General features: G+C 33.4%; 2 protein-coding genes across 11 annotated transcripts in view; one reads left to right on the forward strand and one right to left on the reverse strand.

Moving 5' to 3' along the window:
• The window catches only part of LOC134531546 (centriolar and ciliogenesis-associated protein hyls-1-like), a 65,835-nt gene that overhangs the window by 33,906 nt on the left and 12,797 nt on the right, over window positions 1–19,132 (reverse strand). For all 8 annotated transcript variants that reach the window (XM_063367231.1, XM_063367234.1, XM_063367230.1 and 5 more), the window contains one exon: window positions 7,696–7,842. In XM_063367231.1, the coding sequence (XP_063223301.1) occupies window positions 7,696–7,842 (147 nt within the window). The remainder of the gene's footprint in view (window positions 1–7,695; window positions 7,843–19,132) is intronic.
• LOC134531545 (uncharacterized) lies at window positions 9,944–16,031 on the forward strand. 3 transcript variants are annotated; one of them, XR_010075028.1, is made up of 5 exons: window positions 9,944–10,288; window positions 10,820–10,962; window positions 12,329–12,933; window positions 14,107–14,538; window positions 15,685–16,031. XR_010075028.1 is itself a non-coding variant. In XM_063367228.1 (4 exons), exons 1-4 carry the CDS (start codon window positions 10,065–10,067, stop codon window positions 15,796–15,798), a joined length of 1,086 nt encoding a protein of 361 aa, XP_063223298.1. In that variant the 5' UTR covers window positions 9,944–10,064; the 3' UTR covers window positions 15,799–16,031. The 3 variants fall into 3 exon arrangements, 2 of the variants coding, with proteins under 2 accessions (XP_063223298.1, XP_063223296.1); XM_063367228.1 differs by lacking the exon at window positions 14,107–14,538; XM_063367226.1 differs by lacking the exon at window positions 15,685–16,031 and having other exon boundaries at window positions 14,107–14,652.

A 19,132-nucleotide genomic window follows, 5' to 3' on the forward strand; every position in this document is an offset into this window, starting at 1 on the left:
AATTAAAATGTCGCCATTCTTCGCTTTGCAGTGCGATTAATCCACTGACATTTCTAATTGTGCTCAGTTACTTGTTTTTGTCCGCTTTTTAGACGACGACAACATAATCAAAGAAGAACTGTTGTTTTCTCAGGAACTGGAAATTACATCAAGAGGTATCGACGTCATGAATATAATTGGATATTTCCAGAAATATGGCATTATGTGGGAAAAGCTAGTCGGTTTCTGTACGGATGGTGCTCCTGCGATGTTAGGATCACATTCCGGTCTAGCAACTTAATCAAACAGAGGAATCCGCCAACATTAACATCGCATTGTATCCTTCATCGCCAGGTGTTAGCTTCCAAGACTCTTCTTAAATGCCTTAATGATACAATGAAATTGGCCATAAAAGTAGTAAATGTCATTAAAAGCCGTGTGTTAAATTCACGCCTTTTAAAAAAAAAATGTGTACTGAAATGGACTCCAACCATGAGAACCTCCTCTTTCACACAGAGGTTCGTTGGTTGTCGAAAGGCAATATGCTGGAAAGATTATATGAGCTGAGAGGAGAGATTGAGTTTTTTCTAGGTGAGAAAATAATGGAAGACTTACTAGTACAGTTTTCTGATTTGACATCCCAGATGCATTTGGCATATCTTGTGAATATTTTTACACACTTAAATAAGTTGAACTTGCAAATGCAAGGTTCAGGAAACAGACAATTAGAAGGCTTTGCAAATATTTTTAATTTTGAAGATAAACTTCGTGCTTTTATTTGCAAACTTAAGTTATGGATTAGTCAAGTTGGCTAGGGCAATTATAGTCCGTTTGCAACATTGAAGGCACTCCTTGACGACAAAAAGTATGTCATTTTTAGGGAAAGCATACAAAAAAACATCAAATTTCTTTTGCAAATTTTGGTTGATGAATTCAACCGTTTCTTCCCAGAATGTAACAATACAGAAGCTAGTGTGGACCAAAAACTGATACGCAACCATTTGGCACTAACGCTAGAGAAGTTTCAGAAGAAATCCAAGAAGATCTTATTGAATTACAAAATGACAGGAACTGTAAGGACGATTTTGAATATGATTCTTTGGAGACGTTTTGGCGTAAGAAAGAAATTTCATATACTAAAATTCGAGAAATCGCTTTGCGCTATATTAAGCTTTTCTCAACAACTTATTTATGCGAACAAGGATTTTCTGCATTACTGATAATTAAAAACAAATCCAGGAATCGACTGAAAGTAAGTGATGATATGCGTGTAGCTTTGAGCAAAAATATTACCCAAAGAATTCAGGATCTTGTACAGAAGATGCAAGCTCAAAAATCTCATTGATGCAAACTGAATTGTGTACTAAAAATATATGTTTTCAATCATAACACTGTTAATTATTGTTTATTTTGTTTTTTTTAGATTGCTTATGTTAAACGTTTCGATTAACATTGAACGATTAGGCTTAAAGTTTGTTTCTATATTGATACAGATTATTTTTTAACCTTGTGGTCCCTGCTAATAATAATGAAATTAAAGTGGTCCCTGATCAAAAAAAGGTTGGGAACCACTGCTTTAAAGTGACATATTTTTCAAGAGCCTAGGGTAATCTAGTTAATCGCTGGAGCATTCCAAGCGCAGCAGTGTTGTATACGTACTGCCACAGTGCTATAGCCGTAGGGCTGGTTTCACTTTCGCTCCCATGAAATAGAGAATTTTTAATCTCTGGAAATTTTGCCCCAAACTGTAATTTAGTACAGGGGTTATATTAAAGTTTTCTAGTAACATTTGAACAGTTTACCTCCTCAAACCATTTGAGTTATACTGAAAATGCGCAGTTAAGTTCTAAATGGTAGTTTCTTGCAGCGCCCCACAATAATGCATTCCACATAATATTTATAGTAGGCCTTCAGTAAACCAAACCAAAATAATCCACAAAAATAATTATACATAAAAATGTTTAAAAAATCTTATAATTTGTTTTACTAAAAATGCAATATAATGAATAATAAAGGGAAAAAAAGATTTTATTCAAATTTACAGGTAATGAACGGGAAATGAAAATACAGATTAGATAACTATGAAAGGCCTGAAGTGAAAATCACTTTAATAAATGTTGCTGTTGTACATTTATTAAGCTTTAAAATGGTACATTTTAATAAGAGTCCAACACAATCGATCTGATCGCTGAAACGTTCCCAGCGTCGTAGAGTGTAATTAAACTACTGGGGGCCATTCTACAGTCGTTGGGTTGGGGCATTTATATCCCAGGAAACAAAGATCTAAGTAGGTCATAAATTACTAGTAGATTGCTTCAATTGTGTATCGTAAGTACTTGCAAAATCGTTTTTTTAATTTTTATCACAATACACCAGAATAAAAATATTTCCTTATGATTATAATTATAAACATTAATTGGTAATACGAGAACTAGTAGTGTTTTGTTTTCTTATTGACCACGTAGTCTGGGTAAATTATAAACGACTACTTTATTCAAGTGATAGTATGAGTCAGTACCTAACTTTCAGAAATTACCTATTTGTTGATTAGTATTGGAATTAATTTAAGTAGTTAATTATTTAAATCATGGTTTTTAATGTTAGATAAAACTATTTTCTTGATAATTTACATACTGAAAACATGTTCTCGTATGATATGCCCTATCCTAAATGTGACGTAATATTCTATATTACTTTAAACCTAATTAGAGATTCCGTTTTCCCATTCCAAACATATAGGCCTGCCAGCCAAATTAAAATTAATACTTAAATCGGGCATTACGAGGACAGCCTACCTGAGTTTCATAGATTTTCGCATACATACTAATAATTAAACTTGGATTTTAGGGTGTTCCTGTTGACAAGTGCTAACAAGTAAGTACATTACCATTTTATATAGCCAAGTCAAAACCCTTCGCAAGAGAAAAGTGTTAAAAGTATTATCTTACTTGCGTTAATGTAAATCAAATATACTAAATCGAATAAACTTCACATACTTGCAGCATTTCCTAAACAAAATTAATTCACTAACTTGTTAACTTGGCCATTAAGTTCGCGTATAACGCACGTTGCGTTGGCTTGCTGCGACCACAAAACGGTTCATAATCCGTCGCTTATAGGCTACTCTAGCGATTCTACTAATTGCGCTAGACTCTTTATATTATACCGCCTTAAAGCTTAACGTATAAGCAAACATTTTTATGTAGATGATTTTTATGTTAGGTCCTTCATTTGTATGTAAATCATAATTTTATTTCCAGAACTAAGTAAAAGAATTATAATCAATAAATTTATCGATTTTTATTTCAAATTTAGTTTTCAGCTTTGAAATTTTTTTTACATGGTTGTGTAGAATAACGTTCCTATATTATTTAGATACTTTTATCGAGAGTCTACGGCAGAAAGTGCGTTTAATGAAACTATTTTAATGGATGGCTGTAAGACACTGTCATAAAGGACTTTACGCATGTTTTCGGTATGACGCACAAACGGTAAACTTTTGGTATGTTATTAAGCATAGTCAACTCTAAAACTAAGCAAAAATGTAGCTTTAGACAAAATTTTGATAGGTTTGTGCCTCTGGTTTTTTGTTTCCTCGATTATACATGGACAAATATGAACATTGTAAAACATGATTAAAACTGTAAGCTTTCCCATGCCTGAATTCTAAAAAATATATATATAAAAAATGGAAATACAGAGCGTAAAAAGTTATTGTATTAGCAGTAATCATAATAATGGTAATCTTAACTAAATATAGTGAATTGTGCTGTTACATTACTTTTGTGTTAAGGCAATTGGCGATTAAATAAAAGGGAAAATTATAATCTATCCTTTGTAGAATGAAAGACTTTATCTTGCGTTCACCTCTATGAGTGCAATAAGTAGGAAGTATAAATAATAGAAAGAAAGTGAATATAACAAATTTATTGTACAAAACGAAAGAAACTTGTTTTATTGTATACATCATTTACATTCACATGCTACAATAAGAGATTTAATACTTGATAAAAGGTACATAACTTTTGTATGTATACACGCATACATATATAGCTATATATACAGCCACATATTACTAAATATTAAAGCACATATATTGTACAACATAAACATAAATTGAATACAGTAGAACCCCGATTATCCGCGACTCGATCATCCGATTCGCGGATTAACCGCTATTTATGTCCATCAAGTCCAATTTTTAGTTACATATAACCAAAGATTCAAAATGTATGTAAATGTTAAAATACTTTGCAAAATGTATGTTGGTCAAAGTACTTTGACTCAGTTATGTTTATATACACAGAAAGTTTTAAAAAAAATACTAGTACATACATACGTATGTAAATAATATTTTTGTGTACCATGTTACGTGAATAGATTATACACTGGTGCGCGATTCCACGTCCGCATGACCGGACTGTACACTCCCGCGCGCAGCACGGCGCCGTGCCTCAGAGATTACCCGGCGCATGGAGACAGTCCATTCCATTAGTGTACGTTATTGAAGCGTGAAGGTGGTGATAATTTTATGTATTGTAACAGTGATCTGCATTCCGACGGATTATACCGTTGTGTTGTGCGGAAGTGTTGAGCGCAACATTTCATAATGTCATCAAATGAACAGAAAAGAAAGCGAGTGGTACTGTCCATCGACAGCAAAACAAAAATTATAGAAAGATTTCAGAGTGGAGAAACGATTGCAAACTTGCGACTGAGTTTAATGTCGGTAACACAACAGTGCGCGACATCATAAAAAATCGCGAAAAAATCCTTCAGTTTGCTTCATAGGCTGACACTTCAAGTGGATTAAATAAACGCAAGACGATGAAAGAATCCACATTTAGCAGCTTGGACACTTGTTTGTTTGAATGGTTTCAACAGAAAAGGTCGGAGGGTGTACCATTAAGTGGCGTAATTTTATCACAGCAGACGTAAATTTTTTTAAAAAAAACTAGGCTTGACAGAAGAACCATTTTCCTGTTATATTACTTCTCCGTTATTTTATGAGCACCGACTGTACGGAAGTGTGTGTGTTGCAACTAGTGCTTGGCACGCAAGATAAATTCAGCCTATCACTTGCTGACGCGGCGCAGTGATACGACGGTGTTTGTTTATTTCAAAACTCAGCTAAGAGTGAACGGAGAATAGATATAACGACCCCTCACGGTTCCCGAGATTAGGGTCGTTATAAAGAGGTGGTCGTTATAAGATTTCCGACCCATCTGCAACACTAAGTTATAATAGGCCGTTTTTGCACTAATTCCACGTTCAGCAAGCTAAAAATAAAAAATCTAACATTTAAAATTCATATAAATAAAGGGGGATAAAAACACCGTGAATTATACGAGACAGAGACACCGTTTCAAAACCATCAAATCAGGTCTCAATGCACTGGTATGAAAAATCTTATCTCAAAAAGAGACATCACAAAGACTGCCTAACTGGAAATGAAGTATGCTGTACAAGTACGCAAGTAAACAAATCTGTATACTTCTCACATATTTCCATTTGAAAATACGTCACCATTTTAAACAACGTTTTGTATGTTATATTTGATATTACAAATTTAAGAACATTTAAAAACATAAACAATTATTATTATAAATTTAACGAAAACATTAATTTATACATGTTTACAAAGAAGTTTCTACAAACATGCACATACACAGCCTACCGATCGTTACTATAAAACGTAGGTAAAATAATAAATTTAATTGCTTTAAATTCGCGGGACAGCAATTAAGTGTTATAAATAACTATTTTCAACTTAACGTTTTTCTCAATAAAAATTATGTGCAAAAATATAATGTAAACATGCTTTTTGACTGGATAGTACCATGTGAAGAGGCCAAACATTGAACCCGTACAGATACGTCAAGGGCAAGTGAAGTACAGTAAGTCCTCTATTTACGTCGTACCGATTTACGTCGTTTCGGATTAACGTCGCTAATGTTTGAGTACTAATGTTTCAATTTAAGTTGTCGCCGATTCACAATAACGTCGTTTACAATGACCGTAAATCTTTATTTTAACCAAAACACCGTATATAATTCGTTTATAATTCTTTGTTTCCTTCGGTAGTTAATTTATTCTATGTAGCGTAAGCTACACGTTCACCGCCTTATCTTATCATACATCATGAGGGACGCTTCCTGCTCTCCGCTGCTCTCCGCGCGGTGATGCAATACTACCAGCCCGCCCGCTCGGCCACCCACGTATCTCGCACGTAGAAGTGTTATCTACTTCCCGCAACGACCCCTTTTCGATCAACTCCTTGGCACTTCAGTAGAGGTGTAAAAGTAACTAAAAAAAGTGTACCCGTATGTATTCGTTACTATAAAAATTAGTACTCGTTACTTTCGTATCGTTACTCGTTACTTCTGATACCGCATAACATGCTATGTTATGTAACAGCAACGAATCGAGTCGTATTTTGTACGCGTACAGTATGACGTCGCGTAAATAATAATAAATCGAATATAAATAATTAAAAGTATTTGATAATTAACAGCTTTTGTTAACCAAGAAACAATAAAATCTCATTAGAGCAGCTTTATTATAATATCTCTTTTAAGATAAGAACAAAAAACGTGAAAATACGCGATAATAAAAAACAAAAACATACATATTTATAATTTGTAAAAAATACTTTCTTATGTTGTTTCTGTTCCAATCTCAAACTTTGTCTACGCACACAATACCTTTAATAAACAGTAAAAAACTTGGACGACGAATTTCCAAATTATACGTTTCTTAATAAACAAACATCGTTCTTTGAAACGAATAAGCGCGCGCATGCGTAAAACATACGAAAAATGTGAGTAACGAAATGCAATTGTGTGTAACGTTTCGTTACTCGTTACTAGATGCCGCACCCGTTACTCAGTAACGAATACATACGGTTTGCTACAGCTCTACACTTCAGTCGCTATGATATCATTGAGTTGGCCGGAGTTTTAAACGTGCCGTTGTTAACTTTATCGTGATTAAATGCGTTTGTAGTAAGCCTACAGTATCAGCTCACTGCAATTTATGATTTTTTCTTCATAAGATGTCTTCCAAACGACTATATATCTGTTTTTATATTTCAATCAATAAAGGTAATAAAGCAGCTGGTTAAATAACCATTCTATAAAGCTGAGAAGTACTAGTTGGACTTGTTTCCCACGCTGTCGGTTGTAATTTGCTGATAAAATTGCCCGTTGTCACGTCTGTATGCCAGCGCTTCCGGCCGACCTTGGGCCGTGGTCGGCCGGTGGCATGAAACATGGCTCATTTTGCGTCGTTTCTATTTACGTCGCGGTTTTCAGGAACGTAACCCCGACGTAAACCGAGGACTTACTGTACGCAAGATTGCAAGCACAGAACTGCATACTTGTATTCGCATCAGCCTAAATAAACATGTTAGTAGTAATATAGTTTTGCCCCCACCGGGTTCAATCCGAGGACTTCGAGCTCCATGATGTGTGTTTTTTAAATATTAATTTATTAAAATTTGATTATTTTTTTATAAATTTTAAAACTTTTCTTATTAAAATCTGATAATAATTACGAATTTTCAAGATGGCAGTGATGTCATAATCCAAGATGGCTTAGTGATTTTATTTCAATTTTTATAAAAAAAATTATCTTTTATGGATAATAATTATGATTTTTCAAGATGGCGGCCGTAACGATGCTATGCAGCAGAAGCGGCTGACATGGCTGAAATACCTCTGTCCGCGAGGGAGATGGTAGCAGCGTCCAGGTGCTGGCCGTCTGTGCCGCGCTCCGAGCCGGACACAGAGCTGTGCTCTCCCTCGCAGGTGCAGCGACACAGACACTGCCTCTGGCGGTCGTAGCTGATCAGCCTCTTCAAGTCTGCACCAGTCCCACATCACACTTCCACATGCGTCAACACCCCGATCACCCAGACATACCGTTCATCCAGGTGGGTGGGGGACAGCAGGTTTTGCCTTAGCTTAGGTCTACATATACAGTAGTATTAAAACTAAAATTAAGTTGTTGGGCAAGATGTATTTATGAAGGGGAAAAAAGGCTGACATTTATAGTTTTCCCCATCTAAAACTTGTAACTTATACGGCGCTGCCGAGCATTACGGATTTTCCTTATTTATTACGGATTTTAACCTCTAGCTACGGAATTACGGAGACGTCATTGTTTATAACGGAAATGGGGAAATTTAATTTTATTTGGTATCGTAAGAATGATCTATGATACAATGCGTTGTTTGCTGTACGATAAATCACATAGCTCCACGGTGCGATAAATATGGTATAAAGAGCAGTATACTGTGAGGATAACTTGGTATCTTAACAATGCCCGCATACCAGTATGTCAAAAATTTTGGCACCATCCCGAAAAGCAGCACGTTAAATTCTGTTTTTTGCTGTAAATGTCGTCGAATATGGGAGGAAGACATGGCAGCACTGTCCACTGTTGCAGGAAAACGAAGTGTCGTACACTTGTATGCGTGTACATGTACGATGTACGCCATTGTGTAGATTAACAAAATATGAAGCGTGTGTCGGATTCGTGTGCATCAGCTGGCAAGAAGGTTTTGCAAAAGTTTTGTCGTAGTTATACAAAAGAATGGCCATGACATATTGCGTTGAAAATATCTGAGAACCATGTGTTTTGTAACGTGTGCAGCTGCAATTTTGTTATTTCGCATGGGGGACGAGAAAATTGCCGATGCCACGTGGAGTGTAAAAAGCATAAAGATTATGGTAAAGTACAAAGTGTTCATAAATCAATTTCATCTTTTTTTGTAAAGAGCGGTGTGAATGAAACTATGAACGCTGAATTGTCATTCACTTTGTTTCTTGTGGAACACAATATTCCGTTGGCAGTTTCTGACCATGCTAGTCATCTGTTTCGGGCTATGTTCCCAGACTCGGAAATAGCATTTTCAGAATGCAGTTAAATTGTACCCTGTCGTAGTTTCATTTTTTAATGAAAAGTTAGGTAAAGTTTGCACTCTTCTGTTGTCGCTGCTTGAATGCACCGATAATACAGGTGAAGGAATTTTTTCTATCCACACATCAGCTTTGTTTTCATCAATAAAGTACACATCCAAAGCCTCAATGTTAATATTGTCTTCGATGTTTTGCAAATCATCATTTTCTAGCAGTGTTTCCACACTAAAAATCTCATTTCCATTCACTTGTCCAGAACCCACATCTAATATTTCTTTTTCATCACAGTTCTTTACTTGCAGATAATTTTCATTGTCACTCTCGTCACAACAAATACTAGCTTCTGAGCCTGATGGAATGTCATCATCAAGTTAGAAAAAATACTGCAGTCCATCATTTTGCAAATGTTTTTTGGCCATTGTTAGACCTAAAAAATGTAATTAAGTACGGTTACTAAACATGATCACATACAGTTGTCAGCTGAATCAAAATATTACCAAATAAGATTCATTTATACTTTGAATAAAAACCAGTGATTTACATATTTACTATAGTCCATCCACGGTAACCTCCTACTTTTTTAAACGAACCTTTGAAAAAACACACCAGGATGCAGCATGTTTGGTTCGTTTGCAAAAATACTTTCCATCATATGCATATTAAACATGCATTAACACTAAATTACCGTATAATGATGTTAAATAAAATTTTACAAAAAAAGTAACTATCTATGTACAATATTATTAATATTAATGATCTCGCATGTGTGTAAATGAAACAGTGAGAGAAGTGGTGTGTTGGCAATGATTAGAACGAAATAGTTCCATAGCCAAAATATATATTTTTTGACTTTCCGCGTGTATTTAAGAATTTGTGTGGGTATTTGTTAAGTTTGAACATTTTTTTAAATCTCTGGTGAAATAAAAACGTTATGTTAACGGTAAAAAAATATTACGTGCCGAAACCGTGGTCGCGCATTAATAATGTTAATAGTCACTTGTTTGTTTTCTCTTTCAGCCGTTTGCAGTCTGCACAGATTACGCCATATTGCAGTGTGTTTTAATATATTACTGACCGTGAAATAACGTACAGTTTGTGTTTCAGGATTTTGTGTTAATATTGTGTATTTTAACTTTGTTATATTATTTATTATCTACTATTGTAATGATGGAATTTGTTATCGTTTTGATATTTTGTGTGGTTCTTGTGATTGCTGTAATGGTAATTGGTTCCGGGATGGGGAAAGCTACTTCTTCGCAGCGTCAGATGGACATCATTAACGTCGCTCAGAACTTATATGTTTTAATTAGGAAAGGCGACTTGAAGAAATGTGACGTTACGCAGACGACCGCGTTTCTTCTCAACATCGCAAAGTCAACTGTTCTCAAGTAAGTAGGCTTTTTTCGTTTTCATGCACGTAAAAAAAATATTGACTGTGTCCTAAGTATTGTCGGCCTGTGTTTTAACTCACGAGGTTTTTTGTGTTTTATTTCCAATTTATATTTTTTGGTGTGAGACAACACCGCCATGTGGCGTCTCTGTTGAAAAGTTAACCTAAAATCATATTAGGCCTACTCAGGTCCTAACAATAACAATATAGGCACTTTCAAGTATTTTTATGGGTGTGATACACGTTTGTTTATAACGATGTTTATAAACTTTATGATAGGTTTAACTATAACATAAGGGAGTGATTTTATAATTTGCATTTAATTAGTTTTTCATCTGTTTGGGAGATCACAAAATGAATAAAAAAACACTTCATTAATTTCGTGGACAAAGTCTGTCATGTTTCCATTTAGTGACCACAAAGCAAATATTTGTGACAAAATGCCATATTTGGAACACTGCCTAACTGCGTATTGTGAACGGGTCCCCGGAAAAGTGTTATGACAAATGTTTTTTTTTTTTTTGGTTAGGTACTACAAGAAAGACATTGAAGAAGTTTCAACACCAGGAAAAAAGAGGAAAAAAAGGCCACAGGAAGGAAAGTCACTTGACACAGTCGACGATTTCACAGTAAATGCAATCAGGAATGCAATTTACAGGATGTACGCTGAAGGTAAAAATTTGATACTGAAGAGTAGTTTCAATATCACTGGGGTAGGCCCTACTTAATTGTATTCATTTCATATATCCATATGCAGATTGACCGGTTCAGTTTTTTTCCCGATATCATCTGTCCTTTAAAAATACTTAACATTTTTGGGTGGTTTGTTAGGTTTCTTTATTGATATGGTATTGATATATAGAATATTGTGCAACATATGAAATAGGTACACGTCCTTTTAAGGTTAGGTTAAAGATAGAAAGAAAATTGTTACATTCTAAAACTACAAGTAATGTTTATATCGTTATACACAGTATACATATTAAATAACCTCAACTTTTATGATGTATCAGAAGGTTAAATAATGACTATTTCCAGTATCAATAATATCCAGTTGTGCGCTTTAGCAGTAATTGGTTACAAATTAGTGAGTTGTGGTCTAAGCAAGCATGGTTATTAAAAAAAAAATTGGGATACTTAATTGGCTAAATTGTACTGTGTGGCAGGGTCCAGTACAATATATATTCTATTGCAAAATAGTGTCATGCCCCGCCTAACCCTTTAGAAAATATAGGGGTATTGTTATTTTATAAACAATAGGCCTACTTCATTGTAATGAAGTATCATATGAAAACACAACTTAGCCAGACAAACTGTGTGTTAGTGTATGAAGTAACAGAAGGTTATAAAACAGTAAAAGTTTAGTATCGCGTATCCGATTCGATACATTGATCCTGATCGCATGATCCTGCAAATATTGATCCTGTGATTGATGATGCTTGCTTTTCTAATTTATTACGTTTAAAAATCCTGTACAAAACCAAAACTAAAAACCTGTGATGTAGTAATGAGTTATGATTTAAAGTTGAATAATAATGAAAATATATATGTTTTATTAAACTTATGATAATTATTCTTGCTATACCACAATATTTGATTATGTTCAGGATCTTTGATCTGAATAAATGAAAAAAAGCATGCACCACACGATCAATAGGATGTACAGGTTCATGCATAAAGATCTAGGGATCACATGGGATACACGATACAAAACATTTACCTATAACACAGTGTAGAGCTTGTAACTTATTGATTGCTAAATTGAATGCTGAAATAATAATGTTTTACACAACTTCAATACAAACGCGCAATATAATCGTCATATCATTGCAGACAAAAATACTGCAGTGTAGAATTCCTCTAAGCAAACTACAAAATTTAAATTAATTTAAAAGTATTTTTGAAATGTAAGTTTATTAAAACTATTTAATAAATGTAAATTGTGCACTTAAATTATCTTCTACGGGGTTGTGGTTTCGCTTAGTTTTGTGTACCTCTGTTATTTCATGTATTGTTAATGTATGCAATAAATTTACAGGTTTGAATGTTACAGTCGACACCATTTTGAAAGAAATCAGGGAAAGACAAATAGATTATTATGGTGGAAGATCAAGTCTTCATAAATTGTTAAAGAAGATGGGATTTTCATGGACAACTGTTGATGGACGAAAAGCTTTGATAGAGAATGAAAACATAGTATTGAAGCGAATAGATTTCTTGAGAAAGTATAAAGAAGAAAAAGAAAGAGGTGCCAATTTCATATTTGTTGATGAAACATGGATTTTCCAGAGAGGCAAGGCATTAATTTATTTGAAAATTTGTTCTGTGGTCCAATACAAAGTATTTCATTTCCATTTCATATATTTTTCAGGAACTGTATCAAAGTCATGGCAGGACAAGAGTCTACAATCTGCGAAGAGACGTACTGTTGGAGATGGTAAAAGGTTTATTGTTGTTAATGCTGGAGGGCGCACTGGCTTTGTGCCAGGAGCAGGATTACTTTTTGTTTCAGGTCAGAAGACTGCAGACTACCATGGCGAGATGAATGGGGAAACTTTCTTGATGTGGTTTGAAGACATGTTGGTGCATCTGGAGGAACCCAGTGTCATTATAATGGACAATGCTTCATATCACAGCACCCAGGTATGTGCAATGGTAAAGCAGTGTCTTTTTATTGCTCAAATTGTAATGTGAAAAATTTACATGTGTATAAGTACGAATATTCGAGACTAATACATTTTGCCAGCAATAATTGTTATCTTAATAGTATGCCTACACTACATTTTTATAAACTATAATGTTTGAGCTGAAATTGATTACACACACACACAGAGATATATATATATATATAATGTAATTGAATTACATCATAGTGCAAACTAATTTAGTAGAGGGTTTGAAATACCAAATAAAATTTTTTTATTGCAAATAGCATTTGAAAATGACATAATTACTTGTTTGGTAAAAGGACCCACTTTATGAATGCTCTGTTGCCCTACTTAATAAATTAAAATAATATTTTCAAAAAAATTTCTAGTCACTAAACTAACATGCTTTGTTAAATTTAGAAATTCATTACGACAATATGCCAAAACACATGTTTGCTTTGCATAAGTACAGTAGAACCCTGTTATAATTTGTTTTTAAGGGGCTACAAGAAAAAAAAACATAAGCAGGAAATTCAATTTAGTACTTTTTAGTGTGGATTTATTGCCAATGGACTCAACAAGCTGCATAAAGATATATTTGATTTTCCAATTTGCTTGTAGCAAGCCAAAAACAATTTTTCTTTAACATCATGGTGCTTCCAGCTTCTATCTGCTTTGTCTTTACTTACACATTGTCTCATTGCTGTAAAATTGTCTCATTTCTGTATAATTGTCATAATTCACGACAGTGTTTACAGTGGAAATGCTTAAGTCCAGTTCTTTTGCCACTTGAACATGTGATTTAAGTGAATACATTTGAAAACACACAGAATGGCTAGAAATTTATGAATTTATTTGTTTTCCAAGGGTGTCAACAGGCAGTTAACTGCTAACATACACATATACATAGACAGTATAGACAAAGGCTTTTAATTTTTTTCGTCTTCTGAAATTTTATGAAGTGAACATTACAAGCACGAAACGCATAATTTGTGAAACATTATATCCAGGAATTAAATACATTGTCCTTATAGGGAAAATATTGGACTTGAAAAATAATACATTATAGGCAGGAAAACTTTATAAGCAGTAACATTGTAACAGGGTTCTACTGTCATGAATTCTTATCAGCTACTTGAGTATTTAGTTAAATGTTGGCATAACGTAGGTTGAGAAAACACCTACAACGAACTGGACCAAGGATGCACTGATCGCGTGGCTGGAGAAGAATGAGATAAAACATGAAAATAATTTGTTGAAAGTGGAGCTGCTGAGAATAGCTAAACAAAACAAGCCCCGAATACGGTATATTATTTCGTTTTTTTTACAGCATTTCTTTAAAAGTGAGATAGTTGCAAAAAATTACGTATACGCCTTGTTCTAACACACTTTTCAGATATGAGGTAGACGAGTTGGCTTGTAACTATGGCCACAAAATTCTACGACTCCCACCCTATCACTGCCACTATAATGCAATCGAACTAGTTTGGGCTCAATGTAAACACCATTACAATAGTAACGTGGGGCGGGCCAAGAGATTTGACAATGATGCAGTTGCAGCCATCTGGAAAGAGGCTCTTGATGCTTCCACACCAGAGAGGTATTTTCATGTTGCATGACCAATGGGGTATTCCTTTTGAAGTAGAAATTGTTTTATTTTCCTGTAGAACATTCCTCAAGCTTCAGCAAAACCCTTACCATACATTTTTACATAATACGTAAGTATTGTTGCCTAGCAGCCTGGTCCTACCATTCCTTTTGATAACTTTGTGTGCTAGTGTGTGTATAGTGTGATTATCATTTTGTGTATATTCATATACCAGTAATACAGTTTTAAAACAATTGGTAAAAATAAGTGGTTTGAATTTGTGTAGTTGTCGTTTTGAAAATGTGTTGCATGTATGTGTTTGTGTTCGTGTTTGTGTTTGTAATTTTATTCCCATGTGATTCATACATATCTGTGTAGTTTCTAGATCTAACAGTGGTGACTTATTTGCAAGGTTTTTTTTTTTGTAATTGCAGTCCATTTGCAATTGTTTCATTTCCATAAATAGTTTTGTATTTATTAGTAATTGTGATATTACTTTCTGTTATGCTTAATCTTGTGTCAATGACTTTAAAGTTATGGTGGGTTCAGTGCTGTAGGCAGATTTCAATATTCAGATAAAATTTCAACGTAGAGAATTTTGAATATTTTCATCTAGCGAACTTGAATAGGTATTTACACATGTAGTTCTTGCACATTAGTATTTTCAAAAGTTATGTTATTATAGTGAAATACATATACAGTAAATCATCAAAACTATTCAAAAAATTAAATTTTCGCTATATCTCACTGTTTTTGGTCTGGGACAAATTTTAACCAAAAACAAACACAAAAGTTATGAAATAAATATTTTATCATATGCATTCTAAGCCTTTATTGATAACATAGAAAATATTTACAGCTTTATTATATCTTGAATAAACCACTCAAATTTTTTTTTTAGATAACATAAAACAAAACATGTTACTTCAAGTATTAAATAATAGCTTTGATAGTTGAGGAAAACACATTAAATGAGTTTTGTTGTGTTTAAAAATAGTTTCTTGTGGAGTGAGTTCAAAATTGTATGTAATAAAGAGCATGCCATGCATTGTTTACTATGCCGTTTTGACAGAAACAAACATATTTTGTTATAGAGTGGTTTTTGCTATAAACAGGTCATTTATATAGAGGTTTTACTGTATACATTAATTTTTTTAGATGGGCGAGGTGTGTGGATCACGTGGAGAAGCTAATTCAAGCAGACTGGGAGAGAGAAGTCCACATAGACAGCGGCACCATTCCTCCACTCATCATCCACCTCGGCGAGGATAGTTCAAGTGAAGACAGTGACAGCGAAGAATTTGAGGTTACGACACAGCAAGTAGATGGAGACAGTGAAGTACTGGCAGTTCCTCTTGATGATTTACCCGGGTGTTCTTATTGAGGTCTGTATGTAATAAACACCTGGGCAACTGTAAGTATTGGGGTTTGAAACATTTTTTTTTTCTTTTATGCATTCCCATTAAGTATGTTGATTACTGGAACTTTATGTATTAACTTTATATTACACATATAAAATTAATAATAAATTTCATTTCTGGATTCGTATAGGTGTATGTGAAACATTTTATTTTGTTGTGTCTCTTCATTTTTCAGTGAACTTACTTGGAAAACAAAAAGCCAGTCCCCATCCAGGGCCACAAATAAATAATGCATATAAGTGGTATAGAAATTACTGTCAATTCTTTACCACAATTTTACTGTTCATAAAATTATGATTTTGTCTAATAAGTATACTCAGGAAAATGTATATAACCATATTTTTATTTGTGGCCTTAACCGGCAAAACGGTAGGGGTTTATTAAATAAAAGAAGAAAATTCATTTTTAAATGTTTTCATCTGAATTTGTTAATTTTATTAAACCTTCAATCCTTAGTCTTTTCCAGATTGCTTAGATGGACAGCCATATGTATAATTTACAATACTTTTTTTTTCAGATGCAGAAAACTGTGTTGAACTGTACTAAAGGATGATATTTATTACTTACATAAATGTTGTAAATTTATATGTTCTCCTAAAAATTTACTTTAAATTATATGTTATTTCTTTAGCTAACAAACTTATTTTTTAATATTTTTACCATTGGGTATCATAAATGTTATGCACATATACATGTATACTTAGATCATATTCAAATTACTTTTATATATATATATATATATATATATATATATATATATATACACATACACACACACACACACACATTGTTTTACAGCTGGTGATTGTAAACAAACCATTTGACATTTGTCACATGGCAATGTTTTTGTTTACATACGGCGGAAGGATACATAGTGACATTAAAGTAGATCCGGTGAAAAGCAGGGCTTCAGAAAAGTAGGAGGTTACCGTGGATGGACTATATGTGTAAATTGTAAATCGATAAAATACACTGATAATCATTTATCTCAACTATTAAACAATTAAAAAAAGGATCGTTATTCAAATACAATAAAATGAATGACTACTATTTATTCTTGAAATTCAAAATATGAAGTAATATTTTTTTTGCAGTTTTTCTGTGTGGCTTCAATTATAGGTACGAAAATATCAGGTGCTTCAAAACTTTACAGCTCACGTAAGCTAGCCATGTTGGTGCTTAGAGAATTGATCTCTGCATTGTTATGAAGTAATGCAAAGAACTACCTAGTTTGTCATTCCTGCACATTTACATTCTTTCAAAATATTCTTTTATTCAAAATTCATGACATCTCAAATGTGAATTCTGGTCTAAAGACAATGAAAAACATTGAAAAACTGGTAATTTGAAACATTATTAATAATAAACATAATATAAAAAGTTAAAATATGCTTGCACATATTTATTATACGATTGCAGTTACTAATTTTATTCAATTATCCACAAATGCATGATGCCATTTGCCACCAGAAAAATATTGTTTGCTACTATCTATAAACCTTTACAAAACACATACAGTAAAACCTGTTCCTTACGAACACCTGTATAGCGAAATCCTGTTTACAACGAAATCACGTCTTGGTCAGTGAAATTTGTCAAGAACATTACAGACGGTTGCAGTGTACAGTACAAAAACTTTAAAAGTTTGATTAATTTGTGCTGTCATCTTGAAGATTTTGGGCTTGAAGCATGTTGGACATTTCATGCTACAAGTCATGGAAAAACAGCATGTGATGGAATAGGACAGTTACAAAAAGAAATCTGCAAAGTCTACAAAATGACCAAATAACAACTGTTGAGCATATGTTTAACTTTTGCAGGAGTCAGTTCTCAAGCATTTCTTTCTTTTTCCTTGGTGAAGAAGAAATCAACATATGCAGAATATTTCTTGAAAAACGATTTGCAACTGGGAAAACAATTACTGGAACAAGGAGCTTTCATTATTTCAAACCAGTATCAGCAAATGAAATAATAGCAAAGAAAACAAGTCTGGACTCAGATAATTCCCTCTGATGCAAAATATTCACAGCAGATAATCCAGTGCCCACTGAGGAGTTGCCAAAACTTCAGTGTTATGTTGCTTGTGTTTATGAACGAAAATGGTGCATTGGTGTAGTTCAAGAGATAAATGAAGAGGAAGGAGATTATAACATTCAATTCATGCACCCTCATGGACCTAGTAAAACATTTTTCTGGCCAGAAAAAATGGACAAATGTTATGTGTGCCCTGAATACATCTTGTGTATGATTGAACCTCCGGAAACCACAACAATGCAAGGACAACTCTACACACTCAATTTTTCCATGCAGAAGAAAATTGATGTTAAGTGGGAATCACTAAAGTCCTCAAAATTGTAAAATAAGAGTGGGTTATAATGAATAATTATGTTTGAACTATTTTTAATCTAAAAGAGTTTCAGCAATCACAAAGTTACTAATTAATTATTTTATACACGTGTGTATCTACAACCAAACATTACAATGCTTGTACATAATGATTAAGGGTCATTCCATATCAGATTTTCTTAAAACTTTTTTTAACTGGACCACCCATCAAGTTACTGAACAACCTAAATTTTTTTCACTGTAGGATACATAGATTCCGAGATAAAAATTTCCAAAGTTTTGGAAAATTGTATGTAAGCAACAGTTTCAAGACATCACTTTTCAAAACTGTGTTATAGAAAAAAGTTTGTAGCTCTATGTCTAACTTACAAATGATATCATTACGAAATTTTTTCCACATATAAATCAAAGTATGTAGATTTCAGAATAAAATGTTTCATAAATCCTGTGTAACTCTTGACACACATTAAAATTTAATGTTCAATTAAGAAACAAATATTTAAGTACAATTGCTTGGTTTTATTGAGTTGGTATTATTGTAGCTGGCATAGATGGTTCCAAGTCAATTTTTTTTTAAATTGGACCTAAAAGAATGATCTACAAGATTGTGAAAGAAAAATGATGGTAATTTGATGGCTTATATAGCTATTTCAACTCTAAATTACATCTTATAATTTAACACATACACAAACACATTGCATCACAATACAAGAGAAGTAACTTCACACTTCAATACATTACAGAAACTTTAAAATTCTTATAGTAAATGACTACTAAATTTACAAACTGTTGTGAAATTAATAAAGTTTATGGCAAGAAAAGTAATATGATAATAACTT

Source organism: Bacillus rossius, chromosome 5 (assembly GCF_032445375.1).
Source record: "Bacillus rossius redtenbacheri isolate Brsri chromosome 5, Brsri_v3, whole genome shotgun sequence".
In the NCBI taxonomy this organism is placed as follows: domain Eukaryota; kingdom Metazoa; phylum Arthropoda; class Insecta; order Phasmatodea; family Bacillidae; genus Bacillus; species Bacillus rossius.

Excerpts from the sequence above, each read along its gene's own strand:
- LOC134531545 (XM_063367226.1), top strand. The coding sequence starts at position 10,065 with ATGATGGAATTTGTTATCGTTTTGATATTTTGTGTGGTTCTTGTGATT. Across the intron at positions 10,289-10,819 it reads GCAAAGTCAACTGTTCTCAA|GTACTACAAGAAAGACATTG; the intron begins GTAAGTAGGCTT and ends TTTTTTGGTTAG. Across the intron at positions 10,963-12,328 it reads TTACAGGATGTACGCTGAAG|GTTTGAATGTTACAGTCGAC; the intron begins GTAAAAATTTGA and ends ATAAATTTACAG.